The sequence below is a fragment of the Aotus nancymaae genome, unplaced genomic scaffold (genome assembly GCF_030222135.1).
Source record: "Aotus nancymaae isolate 86718 unplaced genomic scaffold, 86718_ANA_hifiasm-v0.15.2.pri h1tg000032l_0, whole genome shotgun sequence".
Classification (NCBI taxonomy): Eukaryota; Metazoa; Chordata; class Mammalia; order Primates; family Aotidae; genus Aotus; species Aotus nancymaae.
In genome coordinates, this window is record NW_026988445.1 from 12,578,700 (window position 1) to 12,601,872 (window position 23,173).

General features: G+C 39.5%; 1 protein-coding gene across 7 annotated transcripts in view; it reads left to right on the plus strand.

Moving 5' to 3' along the window:
- Positions 1 to 23,173, plus strand: part of DNAH14 (dynein axonemal heavy chain 14) — a 67,051-nt gene that overhangs the window by 33,296 nt on the left and 10,582 nt on the right. For 4 of the 7 annotated variants that reach the window (XR_010345085.1, XR_010345086.1, XR_010345083.1 and 1 more), the window contains 5 exons: positions 9,417 to 9,616; positions 12,078 to 12,241; positions 17,162 to 17,274; positions 18,534 to 18,673; positions 20,841 to 20,997. Coding sequence is in view for 2 of the 7 variants with exons in the window: in XM_064383552.1 (XP_064239622.1) it covers positions 9,417 to 9,616; positions 12,078 to 12,241; positions 17,162 to 17,184 (387 nt within the window). In the remaining 5 variants the exon portion in view is untranslated. Of the gene's footprint in view, positions 1 to 6,795; positions 7,875 to 9,416; positions 9,617 to 12,077; positions 12,242 to 17,161; positions 17,316 to 18,533; positions 18,674 to 20,840; positions 20,998 to 23,173 lie in introns of those variants that run through there. The other 3 variants (XM_064383552.1, XR_010345088.1, XM_064383553.1) reach the window with 3 other exon arrangements.

Here is a 23,173-nt window from a genome sequence, read left to right on the forward strand (position 1 = left end):
GAAAGAAAAAATTATGGAATATTGGGCTGGAATATTGCTTATAAATTTACTTGTTCAGACTTGGGGGTAAGTGTAGTCTCTTCCAAACTAACAAATAACAATAAGATACAAATTGAGAGGCTACTAGATGCCTACACAAATGCTAGTAAGTGTTTTACATGGTGGTAAGAAAATGAACTCTTTAACTAGGCAATCAGGGTTAATGTTTAGAAATATGGACTTTGATGCCAGCTTTTCTGGAATCAAATTGCAGCTCCACCTCTTATAGCTGTACAAGTATGTAATCTATTGGGCAAACTAATTAACCTCTCAGAGTCTTAGTTTACTTGGCCAAAGAAAGCAAACTGGGGCAGACCAAATGTCCATACTGACTCCAGAGGATCAGTATGTAATTATAGGCAAACTTGTTAATATAAGTAAACCACTTAGAAGAGTGCCTAACAGATATAAATTACTATGGAAATGTTTGTTTGTTGGTATGACTTATTCATTTAAAGCAAAAGAGATTCCATTGACCCATTGTGTGGGGAAAAGGTTAGCTCAATTGTCTTTTTTTACTATTCTCTATATGGAACCTTCTATTGGTGCTTTATTGCAAGGTGTTTTCTTTATTGCTAAAATAAACACATGGTAGAATCTGCTTAAATTTTTCCCAGGTTAACTTTCTTGCAATTGTGCTTCCAGCGTACAACATTACACCCTTGATTACCCATTCATTTATATATTAGAGCAAATTGAAAAAAAAAACTTTCTGAGGAAAATCTTGATTCTGCTTCTGGGTATCTATAACCTAGACCCACTCTAGATGGGTAGCCTTCTATGTCTTCTGTATGTCTCCATTAGGCTTTTCAGTTTTGAAGAAAGGCTCTCATACTTACTGCAAGCTCAACTACCTATCAGACTTAATACTTCTGCACCTAACCAGGAACAAAACATAAAACAACTGCATTTGGGATATTTATTAAGTATAAACTCAAGCACACTTCTGTCAAGGCCTTATTCAAAGCTCAATCAAAAGGCAAATATTAGGGGGAAATATTTGAACCATATATTAGACATGTCAGAGTCTAATGGAAATAATTGATACCTTTTTATTTGAATATGGAAATGAATTCAAAGAAAAGAAAAGTCACATTTAATAGAAACAATGTAATGTCTAAATTGACCAAAAAAAGGAAAATAAATAACAATTTGATCAAGATATCAAAATAAAAGAGAAAAAAACAAAGTAAAATAAATAATAAATAATAACATAAAGCAATATGAAAGGAAATCAGTCATTATATTAAGTGTAAATGGACTGCATTCTCTCAATAAAAGACAAGACTATTAAATTGGGTTACAAGGCCGGGCGCGGTGGCTCACGCTTATAATCCCAGCACTTTGGGAGGCTGAGGCGGGTGGATCACGAGGTCGAGAGATCGAGACCATCCTGGTAAACAAGGTGAAACCCCGTCTCTACTAAAAATACAAAAATTAGCTGGGCATGGTGGCGCGTGCCTGTAGTCCCAGCTACTCGGGAGGCTGAGGCAGGAGAATTGCTTGAACCCAGGAGACGGAGGTTGCGGTGAGCCGAGATTGCGCCATTGAGCTCCAGCCTGGGTAACAAGAGCGAAACTCCATCTAAAAAAAAAAAAAAAAATTGGGTTACAAACAAAACCCAGAAATATGCAATTTATAAGAAAAAGAGTAAAATTAATGAAGAAATTTTGAAACTTATCAAGAAAATAAAAACAAGAAAGCAGAAATGGCAATATTAATATCAGTCAAAATGTAATGTGCTATATTCTTCAGACAACAGCAAATACAATAGAAGCATATATATACATACACATATGTATATATACATGTATACATGTACATATAGATGTATATATGTATATGCAATTATTGTGGGAAATTAAAAAAAACTTCATCAGGATTGGACAGCTCTAATACACAAAAATAAGACAAAAAGTAGAATCATATAGTCAACAAACTTGATGAACAGATGAATTAAGAGCCTAACATCCCTCTAATAAAGAGCACATGTTTTTGCAGGTATCCAAGGAACTGTTACAAAGCTCAATCATGAGCATGGCCACAAAGAAAAACCTTTAATGATTTTATAGGCCACATTATCTGAATACCATTTAATAATAAAATTTGATCCCTAAAAATCTTAACAACTTAGATATTAAGAAACATAACTCTAGAAAACCTTTTATTAAAGAGGATATTATAAGAGTAATCTCAGCATTTTGGGAGGCTCAGGTGGGCGGATCACCTGAGATCAGGAATTTGAGACCAGCCTGGCGAACATGATGAAACCCTGTCTCTGCTAAAAAAAAAAAAAAAAAATAGCCAGGTGTTGTGGCCCATGCCTGTAATCCCAGCTACTCAGGAGGCAGGAAAATCACTTGAATCTAGAAGGTGGAGGTTTCAGTGAGCAGGGATTGCAGCATGACACTCCAGCCTGGGCAACAGAGTGTAACTCCATCTCAAAAAAAAAAAGGAAATTATAGCCATAGCAAGCCCCATCTAAAAAAGTAAAAAAAAAAAAAAAAAAGCCTACACTCTCAGCTACTCAAGAGGCTGAGGCTGGAGGATTACTTGAGCCTAGGAGATTGAGGCTGCAGTAAGTTGTGTTTGGGCCACTGCACTCCAGCCTGGGTAACAGAGCAACACCCTGTCTCAAAAAATAAATAAATAAAATCACAAATATCTCAAACACAATGGAAATGAGACTACTTCATACCAAAAATGACATGACAGAACAAAAGCTGTACTTAGGGAAAAAAAAAAATGTATGGCCTTAAATGTCTCCACTATTAGAAATACAGGAAATAAATAATATCTTGAGAAATTAGAAGACAAAAGAAAATAAAGGCTAATAATGGATTTCTTTATTAGCTAGAGTAATAATGCAAAAGCTAATAGTAATTAAATATGCAGGAAACAGTAAAAGCAAAAATAAATTTTTTAATTGAATTTTAAAAATTCTTTATATATTTTTAAAGTTTACAGCTATAAAGTGTTGGATTTTAATAAGACAAAATTTGAAAATCTAGATGAAGCCAATGGTTTCCTAGAAAATATGAATTATCAAAATTGACTCAAAGAGAAATAGAAATTTTGGTTAGGCCAATTGCCACAAAAGACATTGCAAATGACACCAGAATGAGATGGTTTTACAGCTTAATTCACTCTGAATGTTAACAAACCCGATAGTATTAATATTATATAGAGAGTATTCTAGACCTTAGGAAAAGATGGCAGTCTCCCTAGTTTATTTTATAAAACCAACATAATTTTAATATGAATAACTGATAAAGATATTAATAACATACATAAGAACTGTAGATTAATTTCACTTAAGACTCAAGATGTAAAAATTCTACATAAAATATAAATCAATTTCAGCAATGAATCAAAAGAATAATGCATTGTAAACAAGTTGGGTTTATTCCAGTCATGCAAGGATGACCCAATAACTGGAAATTTATAATCCTAATTTATATGATCATCTCAAGAGATGTAGAGGAGGCATTTGTTATGAATTTTAGAGCCATTTCTAGTAAAGTAATAAACTTAAAACAAACTTCTAGTAAAGTAATAAAACCTAAAGTAATAAAATTAAAACAAACCACTTAAATATGAAGAAAGAAGAAAACTATCAAAAAACAACGAGTATTATTCTACATAGTCAAACACTGAAATTGTTTCAAATAAAGTCAAGAATCAGATAAGGATGCCGATTATTACCACTGTGATTCAACAGTGTCTTAGAAGTTCTAGTAAATGAAATGAGTTAAGAAAATTACAATAATTCATATTAACATTGTAAAAAGAGAGAAAACTATCTTTTTGTTGATTATATAATTGTACATCTAGAAAACCTAAGATACTAGTAAAACAAAGTCTATTAATTAGGGAATTTGGTAAAGTAGCTGGATAAAAATGTAAAGATGTAAAGATCAATAACATCTCCCTGGTAATAAACACTCAGGAATGGAAGTAGGCAAAACCATACTTTCACAGTAGTGATGAAAAAATTTAAATACTCAGGAACAAATTTAACAAGAAATGTATGTGTCCTAAATAAAGAATGTATAAATTAGGGAGAAAAAAGAGGCATAACATTTGTTGAGAGCTTAAAATTTTCTAATTGCTTTATATAAATTGTTTAATTCCCACAACAACATTACAGGGTAAGGACACTAATTATCCTCATTTGCGAATAGGAACATAGAGGCACACTACACCTAAGAAACCTGCCCAAGTTACATAGGTAATAAGTGGAAGTCTGATTCCACAGTTTATTTTTTTAATCCTGCCTCCCCTGAATAAATGCATCCATGTTCTTTATGGGTAGACTTCCCATATAACTACCAATTCTTCCAAAATTAATAATATAATGCTGTTCCAACTAAAATCCTATTAGAGAAGTTTTGGAATTAATAAAATTCATAGAGAAGAACAGATGCTGAAGAATAAGCTAGAAATGTACAAAAAAAAAAAAATCCCAAAGGGGTCTTACTTAACCAGATAAGAAAACATAGTAAAAATCCACCATGTTGGGCTGGGCGCGGTGGCTCACGCCTGTAATCCCAGCACTTTGGGAGGCCGAGGCGGGTGGATCACGAGGTCAACAGATCGAGACCATCCTGGTCAACGTGGTGAAACGCTGTCTCTACTAAAAATACAAAAAATTAGCAGGGCATGGTGGCGCGTGCCTGTAATCCCAGGTACTCGGGACGCTGAGGCAGGAGAATTGCCTGAACCCAGGAGGCGGAGGTTGCGGTGAGCTGAGATCGCACCATTGCACTCCAGCCTGGGTAACAAGAGCGAAACTCCGTCTCAAAAAAAAAAAAAAAAAATCCACCATGTTGTTTGACAGATAAGTAGACAATAAATCAGTGGGACATCGTTGGGAGTGTAGAAACAGATCCAAGATCCAAGTTTTTATGAAATTTTAATATTTGACACAGGTAATATTTCAACTCAGGAAAAGGGGATTTTTAAAAAGTAAATGATACTGGCACTACTAGCCATTCAGCTGGAAGAAAATTACTGGTTCTTTTATCTTATATCCTATATAAAAATAAATTCCAGAATGGAATAAAATTTATATCTATAACAATACAAATAACCAAAATCTAGGAGATTACATGTACAATCTTGGAGTTGGGAACAAATATTCTGAATTGAAAACCCAGAATCATTAAAAAAAAAAGATAGATATATCTGATTACAAAAACCTTTTATATAACAAATGGTGGCAAAATAAACAGAAAAGTAACAGATTTAAGATAATGCAAATGACTGACAGAGTTAGTATCTGTGATATACAAAGACCTCTTATCTATTAACAAGAAAAAGACAAACCAAAGGAAAAATAGGCATTATACAGAAGATTGTATTTAAATGACCAATGGACATAAGAAAAGATGCTCAAAATAGCCAGTACTAGGTGAAATACAAATTAACAGTAAGGTACTGCCCATGAGGCTGGAAAAAATTAAATAAACCAACATTTCCTGTTAGTGGCAGGGATGAGAGAACAGTGACGAAAAATTCCTTCACACACTCTTAGTGGAAATAGGAATTGTTACAGCCACTGAATAATGATAGCCAAAATGCATTGTCCAATTGCGGCACCGTGTGTATGCTAAACTGGCATTTGTGGGAATAAAGAAGACAGGAAAGCGGAAAGATAGGGAGAGAGAAGGAGGGAGGGGGAGATGAGAAATAGTTGAAGAGCACAGGGGGGATAGAAAGAAGAGAGAGGGGAAGCGAAGGAAGGAGAGAGAAGAAAAGAAGTCTACCGAAATGCAAATGGAATGTCTCTGTAAGGATACCTAAGAATTGCTGTCAATGGTGGTCTCAAGGGAGAAGATCTCATGGCCAGTCGGGAGTGGGAGAAAACTCGCTTTCTCTTGTTTATCTTGTTGTGCTTTTTGAATTCAATACCACATGCCTGCTTTGCCTATTCAAACAAATAACAGCAATTAAATACCTCAGTGCCTGTTCAACAATAACAAAAAAGAACTAGTGGATTAAAGTGTATGTCGCAGGGTGGGCACAGTGCCTAATGCCTGTAATCTCAGCACTTTGGGAGGCCAAGGCAGGCAAATCACTTGAGCCCAGAAGTTCAAGACTAGCCTGGACAACATGGCGAAAGCCCATCTCTACAAAAAAATACAAAACTTAGCCAGATAGGGAGGCTGAGGGAAAAAGGCTGAGGTGGGAGGATCGCTTTAGCTGGAGAGCTCAAGACTGCAGTGAGCTGAGATCGTTCCATGCACTCCAACCTGGGCCACAGAGTGAGACACTGTCTCAAAAAAAAAAGGTGTATGTCCCAATATTTTTATTTGTGTGTGTGTGTATATAATTTTTTTTTTTTTTGAGACAGAGTCTTGCACTGTCACCCAGGCTGGAGTGCAGTGGCACGATCTCGGCTCAGTGCAACCCCCACGTCCTGGGTTCAAGTGATTCTCCTCCCTCAGTCTCCCAAGTAGCTGAGATTACAGCTACTTGGGAGAGTGTCACCATGCCCAACTAATTTTTGTATTTTTAGTAGAGACAGGGTTTCACCATGTTGGTCAGGCTAGTCTCGAACTCCTGACCTCAAATGGTCTGCCTGCCTCGGCCTCCCAAAGTGCTGGGATTACAGCCACCAGTCACTGAGCCTGGCCTATTTCTATATATTTTTTAAAGAGAAAATATATATGTAGCTGTTTGAGAGTTAAAAAGCCAAAGTAGGTAAGCTGAAAACACATATCGAAATAATAAAGACTCATGGGTTTTCTAAAGGTTGCCATTAAGGTGTTGAAAAATTGCCTGAGAGGACAGCCCAATATTTCGTGGCAAGCACTGCGCTACCTGATCGGAGAAGTGATTTATGGTGGCCAGGTGATTGATAACTGGGACAAGCAATGCTTGAAGACTCTGCTCTACAAATTTCAACTCCTGAAGTGCTGAAAGATGACTTCAGTTTCTCCAGTGATGGAGTAGGAAAATAATTTATCTTCTTGCATTTCTTGGTAATTTTAAAGTAAACATTGTTGCATTATTTAAAATACGTCTTTAAATAAATTTTGATGTTCATTTTTAAAGGCTTTTATTAGCTTTCAGTGTTATAAAATTAATTTACCCGTGACTCTATTAAGTACAACATTATGTAGGGCAGTAAACAAAAAGAATTATTTAAAAATAGTCCATGTCCTTTGAGAATCTATCGTGTAAGATATGAAGCACAAGGAAGCTAACATTTATAAATCAACGATTCCATGCCAGTCACTTGATATATGTTTCTCATTTAATGTTCAAAACAAACAACCATGGGGAATAGATGCTGTTATCAGAAATCCCACATCTTCTCTTGTTCTTTATCCCTTCTCCTCCCCCTCAGTTTCTATCCTCTATCCAAGCCTTCATATTTGTGGAGCAGAAAACTCCAGGTTAGACACCAACAGCTGTGTGTCCCTGTTGAGTGGCTGCTAGCAGAGGAAAGAATTGTACAGACCTCTAACCTTAGACTGTGGAGGGTAGGACTTGATATAAACTTTGATAGGTGGGAATTTGTACAAGAGAGGTGAATGGAAGATGAAAAGGAAGATGACAGCTGCAGGTGATCATCCTGAGCCAGGAGTGGGCCTGGTATAATCAAAAGAAAGAGAGGTCATATCCAGGTTGTCTGTCTGGAGTCTTGAGAATATGGATAGATCAACAAAATAGTAAAAATGATATTTTAGGGAGATACATTTGTAAGGCTTCTATAGAATGGATAGTGATCGTCTATGTTGATGACCCTGAGTCAATAAGAAGGCATTAAATTATATCCTTTATGCACTATTTGTTAAGGCAGAAAAAGCTATGAGGTTTTCTTTTCTTTCTTTTTTTTTTTTTTTTTAAGATTTCCATCTTAAAAAAAAAAAAAGGAAAAGAAAACTATCCTAAGGCCGGATGCAGTGGCTCATGCCTGTAATCCCAGCACTTTGGGAGGCCAAGGCAGGCAGATCACCTGAGGTCAGAAGTCCAAGACCAGCCTGGCCAACATAGCAAAACCCTCATCTCTATTAAAAATACAAAAATTAGCTAGGCGTGATGGTGCATGCCTGTAGTCCCAGCTACTCAAAAGGCTAAGGATGGAGAATCACTTGAACCCGTGAGGTGGAGGTTGCAGTGAGCCAAGATCACACCACTGGATTCCATCCTGGGCAACAGAGCAAGACCCTGTCTCAAAAAAAAAAAAAAAAAAAAAACTGTTTAAAATAACATTTTAGTTAAGTTTAGGGTTCTTTGGCCAACTGCAGTGGCTCACGCTTGTAATCCTGGCACTTTAGAAGGCTGAGGTGGGTAGATCACTTGAGGTCAAGAGTTCGAGACCAGCATGGCCAACATGGTGAGATCCCATCTCTACTAAAAATACAAAAATTAACCAGACATGGTGACACATGTCTGTAGTCCCAGTTACTCAGGAGGCTGAGGCTTAAGAATCACTTGAACCTGGGAAGCAGAGGTTAAAGTCAACTGAGATCGCACCACTGCATTCAAGCCTGGGAGACAGAGTGAGACTCCATCTCAAAAAAAAAAAAAAAAAAAAAAGTGTAGGGTTCTTTAAATTGCCCAAAGAAGACAATATGCATGGTTTTTTATACAGACTATTACATTAAGTATGCACTAAGAAAATAAGCTATACTGTAACATACTGCATACAATTGCATTGGCAGAATTAGATGACAGAAATGTATTCTGAAATTTATATTTCAATTGTTTAGTTGCTTTAAAACACTGGGAATTTTATGACAGTTTCAGCTTACCAGCTCTTCCTGTTCTTTGTCATAATCTTAGCTGCTTCTGCAGGTAGTTTTTGGTGTTTGTTTGTTTGTTTGCCAGTGACTGTTACTTGATTTTTCCCTCTGATCTTCATTAATTCTTTGACATTTTCCTTAATTGTATCAAGAAAGCTACCATCTCCCATTTTCCTGACCACATGAACAATGCATTTCTCTTCTGGTTCAGTGGTCAATTATTCTTAAGATTTCTCACATTCCTTCTATAGTTTTTACTAAAGTAAAATGATTTGTTCAAGCCTTATTGCATTCATTATCTAAGGGTATATTTCACTGAGGTAATGGGTGATCAGAATCACCCTCGCCTTTATAGTGTTTTTTTCTTTCTCTCTTTTCCCAACAAGAAAGTTGTACATGCATATCATATGTACATTACAATACAGTAGTCCCAAGATGTTGCTTTTGACAGTGTCTAAAATATACCACATGCAAATAAAAAAACTTCGGTATGAAATTTCATGGGAAAATACTGTCTTCAAGCATTACTGAAAGTAGGTATCTTAGTCTGGCAAAAACTAACAAAGTGTTCAGAAGTAGCAGAATTGAAGAAAAAAACTAACAAAATGGTTAAATTTTCAGATATGTCAGCCAGTGCCAGGATCTGCAAGCATAAAGGACTGCATACACATTATCCAGTCCTTACCTGATGATGACCCTCCTGAGGTCTTAGGAGTACACCCAGAGGCCATCAGGAGCTGCAGTGAGACCCAGGGCCAGAAGTTTATTGAAAATCTCATTGCCTTGCAACCAAAAACAACCACTGCCAACCTCATGATCAGGTAAGAACTCACTAGGAAAAACTGTCCATCAAAAATTACCAGGCTGGGTGTGGTGGCTCATGCCTGTAATCCCGGCATTTTGGGAGGCCAAGAGGGGTGGATCACGAGTCCAGGAGTTCAAGACCAGCCTGAGCAACATGGTGAAACCCCGTCTCTACAAATAACACAAAAATTAGACAAGTGTGGTGGTAAGCACCTGTAGTCCCAGTAACTTGGGAGATTAAGACCCTATTTCAAAATGAAAAAAAAATTTGTTTGAAAGGATATATAGAAAAGTATAGTCTACATGGCCGAGAAACTAAATTCTACTCCAGTGAGTTCCTTATGTATTTAAGTTCTAAGTTTTCAATTTGTACGTCTAACAAATTTTAACAATTAACTTTTAAAAGATATTTGAATAATATTTGATCTCATTTATAAACTTAAACATTTTCAAATATATTAATATTCATTATAAAGTTAATGTACTTCAATTTGCCTGCCTGCCAGAACTTCTCAAATCTTTGAATAACTTTTATAAAACTAATAATTAAAATATGGTGAATCTTAAATTCTCTTATTTTCTAACATTTTATATCAATTTAATGAGATTTCAACTTAAAATAATAAATCAGTTTCTCAATTATATCTTTTAATTTGGGTCACAAGACTGACCCCAATCTAATACATGGTATTAAAAGGCCCAATTCTCTTAAACATCATAAATATTTAAGATACCAACATATTATAAGGAAATGCTTTTAATAAACATACTGGATATGTTTATTAATGTCCCTTTGGTCACTTTGGGAGGCTATAATTAACCCAGTCTTGCTGCCTTTGCTTATCTTGTTTGTGGGGCTTGATTCAAAAATCTATCATAGTCAATGTAATTTCCTTAGTGGTAGCAAATCTTTGCCCTCTGAAGGTAAGCTTGACTTTTGACACCTTTTGACCTTTTGAATTATTTGAAGCCACCTGGAATGAATTCTACAGAGAAAACCAACTTTAAAGTCAGAACAGTGTGATGACAAAGTAAGGAGCCATGTGACCTCTCAGGCAACCTGTAAACTGGTTCAGAAGCAGCACTGTAGGACTAAATACTTCGTGGCAGCTTTAATGTTATCGCTTACTTTGAAGGATGACATTCATTTGACTGTGAAACCTGGAGTGTTTGTTGAAAAATCAGTCCCTACTAGCAAACAGAACAGAGAGAGGGAACTCAAAAGAGATATGCCCCATTCCCTACTCATCCAATAACTGTCTAAGGAGGTTCTCCCACCTCCCTGGGCCCTAGTTTCATCATCTCTAAAAGGATTCCAAAGAACTCTTCCAGCTATAGTGTTTAGTGGTTCTGCGTAGTATCGCAGCCTCACCTAGGCCTGGACACGCACTCCTCCAGTCACCCCCGCAATGGAGTGTGAGATTAGGAAGCCCTTCCTGTAAACACAGAACGGAACAAGCAGTGGAATGCTGCATGCCGCCGCTTCAGTGTGCTCTGTTTAGTTGCCTCCTCTTTTTCATTGTCTTACAAATGCATTCAGATGATTATTTTACAAAGAAATTCTAAAAAAACTTTTATAATACATGTTTCCTTGCAAATGTCTAAAGTACATTGGACAGTTTCTCATCTGTAAAATGAAATGAATTCCATGGTCTCTGTAAGATCATCCATAGTATGGTTTTGTGGTTCTGTTTATCTTCAGATGGAACTTAAGCAGAGGGCCCTCTAACATTAGATAGATACCTGTAGCTCATTTTTCTTATTTCTTTTTTTTAATTTTTATTTTCCTTTTCTTTTTTCCTTGATTTTTCTTCCTTTTTTTAGTTTTTTTATCTGTTTATTTTTCTTTTTTCTTTTTTTTGAGACAGAGTCTCGCTCTGTTACCCAGGCTGGAGTGCAGTGGTGCCGTCTCTGGTCACTGCAACCTCCACCTTCCAGGATCAAGTGATTCTCGTGCCTCAGCCTCCTGAGTAGCTGGGATTACAGGGACCCACCGCGCCTGGCTAATTTTTTTATTTTTGGTGGAGAAGGGGTTTCACCACATTGGCCAGGCTGATCTCGAACTCCTGACCTCAAGTGATCTGCCCACCTCGGTCTCTCAAAGTGCAGGAATTACAGGTGTGAAGCATCACGCCCAGTCAATTTTTATTTTTTTAATTGACATAATAATTGTACATATTTCTGTGGTACCTAGTGATGTTTTAATACATACAATGTATAATGATCAGATCAGGAAAATTTACATGTCTATCATCTCAAACATTTATCATTTCTTTGTGTTGGAAACTTTCAGTATCCTCTCTTCTAGCTATCTGAAGGTGTGTAATCTATTTGTGTTAACTATAGTCATCCTACAGTGGTGTAGAACACTAAAACTTATTCCTCTGGTCTCCTGGTAATCTTGAATCCTTTAACAAATCTCTCCCCATCTCCCTCTTCCCATTCCATGTCTCAATCTTCTCTTGGTTTCTTTTGCAGACCTGAGCAGAGTAATGAGGAACTGGTGATGGAAATTCTCTCCGATTTGCTGAAGCGGCTGCCACTGACAGTGGAGAAAGAAGAACATGCTGTGGGAATGCCAACCACATTGAAGAGCATGATGTCAAGCTCCATTTGGGAGTCTCTTTCTAAAAATCTCAAAGGTGAGCGTGGGACATGAGCTTTTTCCCTTTACCTCACCCTCCTCAGGAAAGGACTCTGGCATCAGGAGTGAGGTAAAGGTCGGACAAAAATTCCACAGAAGTGGAAAGACTGAGATAAGTAGGAAAACTCGGTCTCTGCCTCCTCTCTCCAAGCTGAAAGACAGAGAGCAGGGAAGAAAATCACACTTTAGTTTGGGGGTTGGTAGCATGTGGCACTGAGATCAAAAGTGAAGAAATAATAAGTATAGCAAACCAGAAAGCAGCAACTCTGCTTGGAAGATTCTAAAGAGCTCCTAGATGCCTGTTCTCTCTGCCTCTCTGTCTTCTGGAGCAGCAGAGGTTTAGATGGACCTTCTGCTGGAAGACCACTTGGCTCTGAGAAGCTAAGGGGAATCAGGACAGGCCCAGGAAAACAGAGGAAGCCTGGTTGCCCAGAAATGGCTCCAAACCCATCTCTAAGGGGCTAAATTGCTGGACTATGATAATTTTCCCAGTTAAATTTTAATATCCATATTCTATGCCTTTCAAGAAGTTTATTTGGGAACCAAATATTGAGCAATAGTCTATCAAAACAGTATTATTGTTGAGTCTCAATCAAGTCAGTAAATTAGGGCTCACAGGCCAAATCCAGCCCACCATTTGTTTTTGTACAGCCTGTGAACTAAAATGGCTTTTGCATTTTTTAATGGCTGAAAAAAATTCAAGGAAGAAATACAGTTTGTAACACATTAATGTTATATGAAATTCAAATTTGAGTGCCCATAAATAAAGCTTTATTGGAACACAGCCATACTTACTCATGACATATTGTTCATGCATCTATACATAGTAGATAGTGTGGCTATACAAGTACATAGTGTGGCCACACCCACACTGCAAGCGGAGAGCCGAGTAGCTTTCACAGAGACGGTGTGATCCCCACACCCTAAAATGTTTGCTATCTGACCTTCTACAGAAAATGTTTATCAGCCCCTTGTCAAGACACACGAAATTCCCTTAACTTTCAAAGCCTAAGTCCCTCCATGTAAAGCCTCTTTTTAATCTGTAAAATATTAAAATTTTATCTCTTTTTAAAATCTAGATCACGACCCCCTTATCCATTGTCTTGCTAACCTTTTTGAAGCAAGAAATTACACGATTTGATAAGTTATTATTTTTCATACATAAATCCTTAAAAGATCTTCAACTTGCTATAAAAGGAGAGATCATCCTCACCCAAGAATTGGAGGAAATATTTAACTCTTTTCTTTTTCTTTTTTTTTTTTTTTTGAGACGGAGTTTCGCTCTTGTTACCCAGGCTGGAGTGCAATGGCGCGATCTCGGCTCACCGCAACCTCCGCCTCCTGGGTTCAGGCAATTCTCCTGCCTCAGCCTCCTGAGTAGCTGGGATTACAGGCACGCGCCACTATGCCCAGCTAATTTTTTTTATTTTTAGTAGAGACGGGGTTTCACCATGTTGACCAGGATGGTCTCAATCTCTTGACCTCGTGATCCACCCGCCTCGGCCTCCCAAAGTGCTGGGATTACAGGCTTGAGCCACTGCGCCCGGCCTAACTCTTTTCTTAATATGAGAGTGCCTACATTGTGGAAGGTAAGCAGTTATTCTTATTTCCTATTTTCTTGCTTGCTTGAAATAAATGTCCAGGTTCAAGGGAATGGTGAAGTTAACTGGTGCATCTGCATGATGAAACATGTAACTATTAAAAGATGCTGATGTACTTTTTCATATTTTCTTTTTTTGTGTGTGTGTTCTTTTTTTTTAATTTTTTTAAATTGCATTTTAGGTTTTGGGGTACATGTGAAAAACATGCAAGATTGTTGCATAGGTGCATACGTGGCAGTGTGATTTGCTGCCTTCCTCCCCACCCCCCGCTGTCCCCACTTTTTCATATTTTCGTATCTCTGAAGTTGGAATGCCTTTTAACAGTCACTGTTAGCCACATGGCACCATCACTTAGTTATCACTATGTGTGTGTCTATGCGTTACGGCAGTTCATGTCCTAGTAGGTGCACTGTTGGTACTACTATAAGTGTTGAATTTAATTGCTTTTAAAATAAAAACAAAGCTAAACAAGATAATGAACAAATTGCTGGGTTGTGGTCTTAAACAGAAAGCCAAATTGTAAAAACACAAAATTTATTAGAGCAGGAATAAAATAAGCCATAGAAGACCTGGCAGCACAGAGTAGGAAATTAACAAGCTCAATGCTGGACACAAACACTATTTCCCTAGAAATGAACTTCTCCCCTTACAGTTAGCACTGGCCTTTTCCAGAACCCTGAAACCTATACCAGATTAAAAACCTGTGTAGACATGTGAAAAGATGTTCAACATCATTTGTTTTCAGGGAAATGCAAATCAAAACCACAATGAGATACAACTTCACACCTAATAGGATGGAGAGAATTAAAAAGACATTAAAAACAAGCGTTGGTGAGGAGGTGGAGACATTGAAACCCTCACACACCACTCATGGGAATGAAAAACAATACGGCCACTTTGAAAATAGTGCAGAAGTTTCTCAAAAAGTTAAACAGATTTACCAATTTACTCAGCAATTTCACTCCTAAGAATATACCCAAGAGAAATTAAAACGTGTCCAGGCCAGGCACGGGGGCTCACGCCTGTAATTCCAGCGCTTTGGAAGGTCAAGGCAGCAGATCACCAGAGTTCAGGAGTTCAAGACCAGCCTGCCCAACATGGTGAAACCCTGTCTCTACTAAAAATAAAAATTAAAAAATTAACCAGGTATGGTGGCAGGCACCTGCAATCCCAGCTACTTGTGAGGCTAAAGCAGGAGAATTGCTTGAACCCAGGAGGTGAAGGTTTCAGTGAGCCAAGATCATGTCATTGCACTCCAGCCTGGGTGACAGAGGGAGACTCCATCTCCAAAAAAAAAAAAATCCACACAAAACTTGCACATGAATGTTCATGGCAACATTATGTATAATACCCAAAAGGTGGAAACAACTCAAATGTCCACTGACTGATGAATGGATAAGATATGGTATGCTCCTGTAATGAAATAATATTCAGCCAGCAAAATGAATGAAGTACTGATACATGCTACAACATGGATAAAGCTTAAAAACAATAGGTTTTCTGTGCTATGTGTAAGAAAGCCATCACAAAGACCATATATTGTATGATTTCATTTACAGGAAATGTCCAGAACAGACAAATCCACAGTGGCAGAGAGTAGATTATTGGTTGCCTTGGTTTGTGGGTGACAGGGAATTGGAGATTGGATGCTAAGAGGGTTTTCTTTTGGAGTCAAGAAAATGTCCTACAATCGACTACAATAGTGATTGCACAACTCAGTGAATATACGAAAACCATTAATTTGTACACTTTAAATAAGTAACTTCTATGGCATTTGAATTATATCTCAATAAAGTTATTTTTTAAACCTATGTAGAAAACATGAAGACAGGCAAGAGGAAATAATGACAATTATAATTCTTTAAAATTGAATACAAGCCATGATGAAAAATTGAAATACAGAGACACATCTAGAATCATAGGACTTCAGAGCTTAAAAGGGTCTTAGGGATCCTCCACTCCAATGACCTTATTTTACAGATATGAAAACTAAAAAGCAGAGAGGCCTTATTACATGCTTAGCAAGCCCAGTGGTGAAATAGCTAGGACTCTACAAGTGCAAAGTAAGGCTAAAGGAACATGGCTGAGTTGGTACACTCTGAATACAGTCACATGTGGCTGAGGCCATTGCTCACTTGACAGAGTGACGAGAGCTGAGATTAGTCAGGTACAAATGTCCAGCTTGGACCAATGGGTAGGAAGACGTGCTTTCAGAGACGGGGTGGGCAGAAAGACGTGCTGTTTGAGGAACAGATGACGGCATCCTGTTTTAGACATGGAAAGTGTGAGGAGCTACAGGGGCTCTCACGTAGAGCTATTAAAAAGCAATGGGACAAAAGCACAGGCTACAAAGCGAGCACTTGGTGTCATCAGCCTAGACAGAGCCATGGATTAAATCAGGGAGAGGGAATGTAAAGTAGCAAGAGAAGAGGGCTAAAGGGACTCTGGGCAACACCAGCCTCGAGGGAGGGAAGAAGAGGAGCCAGTGAATGAGACCTAAAAAGTAGTAGTCGGAGAATTCGAGAGAAAGCCAGGGTGGAGTCTAGTCACAGAAGCCAAAGTGAGGGAGCAGGAGGAAGCAATGAGCTCCGTCAAAAGCTGCAGAGGATATAGGTGCAGGGAGTGAGGCTTGAATATGCAAAATAGGTCACTTGCGGTTTCTAAGGAAGACTCCAGAAGAGAGTACAGTAAACAAAAGGAGAAAGAGGCTATTGGGCTGCAAGAGTCTCCTCCTCCCCACTTGAATCGAACAGGTAGGATTGAGTGTTGGATGGTTTGTGTAGTTAAGATGGAAGGGTGCACTAATAAACAGGGATGGAGGATGGAAAGCGGAATCCACAGAAGGGAGAGGAGGTATGTCAGAAGGCTGTGCAGAGCACAGGGGCAAGGGCAACTTGGCTCAGAACTGGAAGGCAAAGCGGGGAAAGGGATTAGACAGTGGGTGGGATGTAGAGAACTTTGTATGGGGAAGGCCAGAAAGCTGAAATTGCTCATGCCTAATAGCATGTGACGGTGATCTCCCCAGAGAGGAGGAAAGAGGATGAGGAAATGAAAAGATTTGAAAAGAGTGATAAAAGCCTTCAGCCAGGATAGAAGCTTCCAAGCGTTTTATCCAAAGCACTGTTAAGATAATGTTGTTTTGCCCTGGTAATAAGGTCTAGACTTTTCATTGTGTGCTTTCAGTTGGAAAATGACATCCTCCTGCCAAGGTATTTCTCCCTGGCAATTGAGTCTTATTACCAAGGTTTGTAGAAATGTTCATGATGACCCCAAAGACAAGGGAAAAAAATGATGTGACTGTCTTTAAATCCCAACAGAAACATGCCTACACGCCATGTAAGCCACTGAGTTCCTGGATTGATGATCTCATCCAGCCACTGAATTTCTTCAATACTTGGGCCAAAGTGGCTTACACTGCGATACAGCGTCGGTATGGGTGAAAGCTGCTTTACATTCCTTCCTCATTTTTGCTTAAAGCCTAAAGGTTTATGACGTTTCCTTGTGTTCTCACAGTAATGTGTGAATTAAGCAAGGGAGGGATTCTTATCTACCCTTTGAGCTGAGAAAGTGACAACCTAAGGTGTTGAGTCTTGTGTAAGCTCCCTCCACTCAAGAGACAGAGTTATGACTACAACATAGTACATTTCTCTTTCCTAAGAAATGCACAGGATGAAATGTGAAAGGAAAGAATTAGTTACATGTAACTTTTATTTTTATTTATTTTTTTCTGAAACAGAGTCTCGCTCTGTCATCCAGGCTGGGGTACAATGGCACGATCTCAGTTCACTACAACCTCGCCTCTTGGTTCAAGTGATTCTTCTGCCTCAGCCTCCCAAGTAGCTGGGATTACAGGCACCTGCCACCACGCCCAGCTAATTTTTTGTATTTTTAGTAGAAGCAGGATTTCACCATGTTGGCCAGGCTGGTTTCGAACTCCTGACCTCAAGTGATCCACCTGCCTCGGCCTCTCAAAGTGCAGGGATTACAGGCATGAGCCATAGTGCCCAGCCACATTTAATTTTCAAATGTGTTTTTAGTTATATAAATACCTTGAGATGCATTAGAGTAGCTGGCATCTAACAAGTGCCTCACAGGATGTGGAATATTTCTCTAGGAGCTTTACTCACAGTAGCCCACTCAGTTCTCACAGCAGCCCTTTATGTGAAGTAGGTGCTATCATTATCATCATCCCCATTTTAGAGATGAGGAAACTGTCCAAGGACGTGAAGTGCCCAAGGTCACACAACTAGAACATGGAAGTGTTGAGATTTGAACTCAGAATTCATTCCAAAGTCTGTGCCAAGCTGCCTCCTGTATTTATATTTGCTACTGTAAGTGTAGCAACAGAACAAATTCAAATGTCTTTATATCCTTTGTGAGATGTCTGTGACTCAAAAACAATGGACAAGATTCCAAAAGGCACAGGCAGGATTCCCACTATAATAATGAAATCTCATTACCCAAATCTGTTGCCTTCCGGCCTTTGTGCTCCCTCTTTTCCTTCACGACCTTAAAATCATAGTGGCTTCTATTCAAGGACTGGATAAGAGTCCTGCACTGGGGAAGTTGAAATGAAAAGTAAAAAGAGGGCCCTGGGAGGGGAGGAACTGGAGGAAATGGCCCACATCACCCAAAGGTGTGCAATTATTATGCCCTTAATCCTCCAACCTGTGGTCTGCCTTCCACTAGGTATATGAGATTCGTCACAATTTGGAAGCAGTCTGTTCCATCATCTAGCCAAAAATGCAAATACCATGATGATTCAGAGAACAATCTCTTTGAAGGGGTTCCTTCAAGATACTGGCTCCCAGCTTTCTTCTTTCCACAAGGTGAGCATTAGAACCAAGGTCAGCTCCAGACCTGGCCCAACCAAGTTTGCATTCAGTCCCTCTGTCACTCACCTTATTCTCCTCCCCTTTAGGATGACAGCACCTGCACCCCCACAAGTGCCTGGGTCTCTCATGTGCACCAGAGCAGTCTCTTCCTCTCCACCCACTTCCTTCCCTCACCCCAACCTCCTCACATGCCAAATCCACCCACCCCTATCAGATTTTACCTCAGCACAAATGTCCAGCAGGAGAGGCAGGCATGAACCAGAGCACGTTCCAACGATGTGTGGTTGAGGGGTGTAAAGAGAGTTGTAAAGGGGCGACACTGCGCCGTGAACTCCATGAAGGCAGGAACCAGGACTGTTTTAATTTCTGTGGTGTCCCTAGCCCCTGATACAGCCCCCAGCATACACATACAAAGCTCTCACTAAAATTTGAAGAATGAATGAATGGCTTTCTCAATAGAATATAGGAATAGATCAGTACTTGTGGAGCATAAAACGGAGACCTTCACTAAGAGCCAGGGAAGCCCACTAAGGAAATAAACATCTAGGATGAGTCTTGAAGCTTGCTACCAATTAAGTATTATCCAGGTGCAGACAGAGGAAGAAGAGAAGAATTTGTAGCGCTTTCATAGTACTTATTGGGTGCCATGCACTGTTCTGAAGACTTTGTATAAATTAAGTCATTTAATTCTCATGACAATCTTGTGAGGTTTTTACTAGAACTATACCTGTTTGCAGACAGAAAACCTTGGCACAGAGAAATTAAGGAATTTGCCCCAAGTCATATCACTAGCAAGAAGTTGAGAGTTCCCTCCAAGGTCACTCCACTACTTAGTGGAATGATTCTGGGGGGAAAAAAACTAGTGACTGAGCCAAGATTTGAACTCAGCCTGACTTAAAATGTTGGGTGTTTAGATGACTGCACTAAGTGGGGACAGCATTCTTACTAGAGAAAACACCATTTAGACTAGGAGAAACCAAATACTCATTATGGCCAGAAGAAAAGACCCCCAGAGGGAGAATGGTTGCAGCTGCAAAGGTAGACACGGCTGGCCCCTGGGGCTGTGTAACACACACCAAGGGAGTCTACTCCATCCTGTAGCAGCAGAAACCACTGAAGTGTTTCAGGCCAGAGAGGTCATGATCCAGCAGCTGTAGGAAGGAAGAACAGCAGGAGTACATTGGAGAAGAACAAGACTGGGTCCTGGTCATTTAAGGAGTCTTTAAATTAGCCAGGTGTAGTGGTGCACACCTGTAGTCCCAGCTACTCAAGAGGCTGAGGTAGGAGAATTGCTTGAGTCCAGGAGGTCGAGGCTGCAGTGAGTCCCATGCCACTGTTCTCCAGCCTGGGCAACAGGACAAGACCCTGTCTCATCCATCAATCAATCAATAAAATAAGGAATCTGCTTTATTATCCAGGCAAGAGCTGATGGTGATCACAGTAGGGCAGTGGTAATGGGGCAGAAGTGGGGAGTAGGGGGCATTTAGGAACCACAACAAACTGGACTCCCGTGTTTGGAAGGATAGAGGTAGCACAGAGAAGGAGGTTAAGCATGACTCCTGGGTCTCTGGCTTGGAAAGCTGGGTGGCTGCTGGCATCATTGACTGAAATATGGAGCACAGGGAGAGGAGCAGGCTGATGGGGATCATAGTGACAGGCATGGCAAGTTTGAGAGGCTCTCATTTTTTTCCTACTGCACGTAGCCTTTCTTCATGCACCCAGGGGAAACATGGCCACAAGCAGCCCAGCAACCCTAGAGGCAAACAGAACCTTCCTTTTCCCAGTGTCCATATGATATTTATGAGGAAGACTCTGACACACTTGTTTCCAAAAGGATGAGGTATGATTATCAGCCAAGATTGGCTCAGAAATGGAGAGGGTCTCAGAATTTACAGCCCCTCTATCCCCACAATGAATACAGGAGGGGTGCTGGCCTTGAAAAACAACCCATATTCACCAGGAGGCTCCCACAGCTGGCCAGACCAAAGTCACCAAGGCCTGAGAGGGTGGGTGAACTAGTGCTCTGCTCCTGCCTAGCCCATCTCTTTGTCCTTTTTCCTCCACTCTTCCCTTCATTCTCCATGAGACATCATTGCTGCTAACCCCAGCAGGAAGCCCTGAGACTCACAAGGAACCTGATGGTGTGTGTTCTTCTCCAAAGCTTTTTTTGCTGCTGTGCTTCAAGACTGTGGGAGGTCCCGAGGAATCTCTGTGGAAACCCTCACCTTCACCCACCATGTGATTTCCGACACCACTGACAAAGATGAGAAGTTCTCCGTATTTATGCAAAAGAAACTCAACATAGGAGAGCCTTTAAGGTACTGGAATACTTAAAAGATTAGAAAGAGTAATCATTCATTCATTTAATCAATTATGCCCTCAACAAACCTTTATTCAGCACTTACTATGTGCCAGGCACTAGAGAGGCAAAACAACAAGGCACAGCCCTGCTTCAAGTCCAAATGCCCTCAGACTTCATCTTTCCCACTCCCTTTCTGGGGGAAAAATATTATAAATCATGAATAAAAAATTTAAGTCAATAACAATAAACAAAGTATCCCCTATTATAAATGAAGACAATGCTACTGAGGTCAGGATCGAAAGGCGATATTTTAAATCAGTGGGCAAACCTCTCCTGGCAACTCTTGGCTGAAATGCCTGCCCCCAGCAACTGGCTCATTCCAGAGCTCAGCCAGGTGCCAAGTGGAAACCCGCACCCACCCAGTCCTCAGCAGTGCAGTGAGGGGGACCCATGGAGGCAGCTTGGGCTGGAGCAGGGCACAGAGCACTAGCAAGTCAGATGCACTGTGCGCCCCAGCCCTGCCACTCCCCCACCACTGTCCCCACTGATTTGAAGGGCCACAGTTGTCATTTACTAAATTCCAATTTCTTCTGGGAATCTATTTTTCTGTTCCAGGACCAATGCTGGGGAGGAAGCAGGAACAGGGTTGGGAGAGGTTAAAGATTTAAAAAAAAAAAAAAAAAAAAAAAAAGAATGTGAAATAGTACTCAGTATCTTTAGTCAGAGAAATGCAAATCAAAGTAATAAAATACTATCTTACACCTGGTAGGTTGGCTGTAACCAAAAGAATTAAAAAAATGATAATACCATCACGTACCACTTAATGATGGGGATACATTCTGAGAAAGGCATCGTTAAGAGTGTACTTCCACAAACCTACACGGCATAGCCTACTACACACCTAGGCTAGATGGGATAGCCTATTGCTTGCTAGGCTACAAACCTGTACAGCATGTTATTGTATTGAATACTGCAGGCAATGTAACACAATGGTAAGTATTTGTGTACCCAGACACACGTATACATAGAAATGCATAGATGCATTGTTCTGTATCACTAGGTAATAGGAATTTTTCAGCTCTGTCATGTCATAATCTTACAGGACCACTTTGGCATATGCAGTCTGTCATTGACACAAATGTTGCTATGCAGCTCATGATTAAATTGAGGGTCATACCATAGCCATATGTTTAGCTTTGGTGTAGATACTGCCAGTTGGTTTTTCAATGTGGTTGTGCCAATCCACAGGCCTACCAGTAGTGTAGAAGATTGCTCCACATCCCTGCCAATGCTCAATATATTTAGTGTTTTCATTTTAGTCATTCTAGTGGACGTGCAGTGATATATCTCTATGATTTTAATTTGCATTTCCTTGATAATGAAGTTGGGCACCTTTTAAAATGATTGACATTTGGATTGTTTCTGTACAAGACTTTGGTCTGTTTTTGTCTTATTGATTTATAGAAGTTTTTGTATATTCTTGATATAAGTCATCTGTCAGATTCATTTATTGAAAGCATCTTCTCCCAGTATCTGACTTTCCAAATCACTTTCTTAATGGTGTCTTTTTTTTTTTTTGACCACACATAATGCACTAAAATGGTATCTTTTGATGAACAAAAGTTGTTTTGTTGTAACAAAGTCCAGTATATCTATCTTTTATTTAAGGTTAATGCTTTTTTATGTTAAGAAATCTGTGCATACCCTAAACTAAGTTCATGAAAATATTCTCCTGTAATCTTCTAGAAATTCTTTTGCTTTACCTTTCATTTTCTATGATCTATATAGAAATGAAAGCTGGACACAGTGGCTCACACCTGTAATCCCAGCACTTTGGGAGGCTGAGGTAGGCAGGTCACCTGAGGTCAAGAGTTCGAGACTAGCCTGGCCAAAGTAGCAAAACCTCATCTTTACTAAAACTACAAAAAATTAGCCAGGCATGGTGGTGCGCACCTATAATCCCAGCAACGTGGGAGGCTCAGGCAGGAGAATCAATTTGACCTGGGAGGTGGAGGTTGCAGTGAGCTGAGATTGTGCCACTGCACTCCAGCCTGGGCTACAGAGCAAGACTCTGACTCAAAAGAAAAAAAAAAAAAGAATTGAGTTGTGTATGGTGTGAGGTGAGATCAAGTTCTTTTGGTTCCATATGGGTACCCAACTGAATCATCACCATTTCTTTTTTATTGAAATGG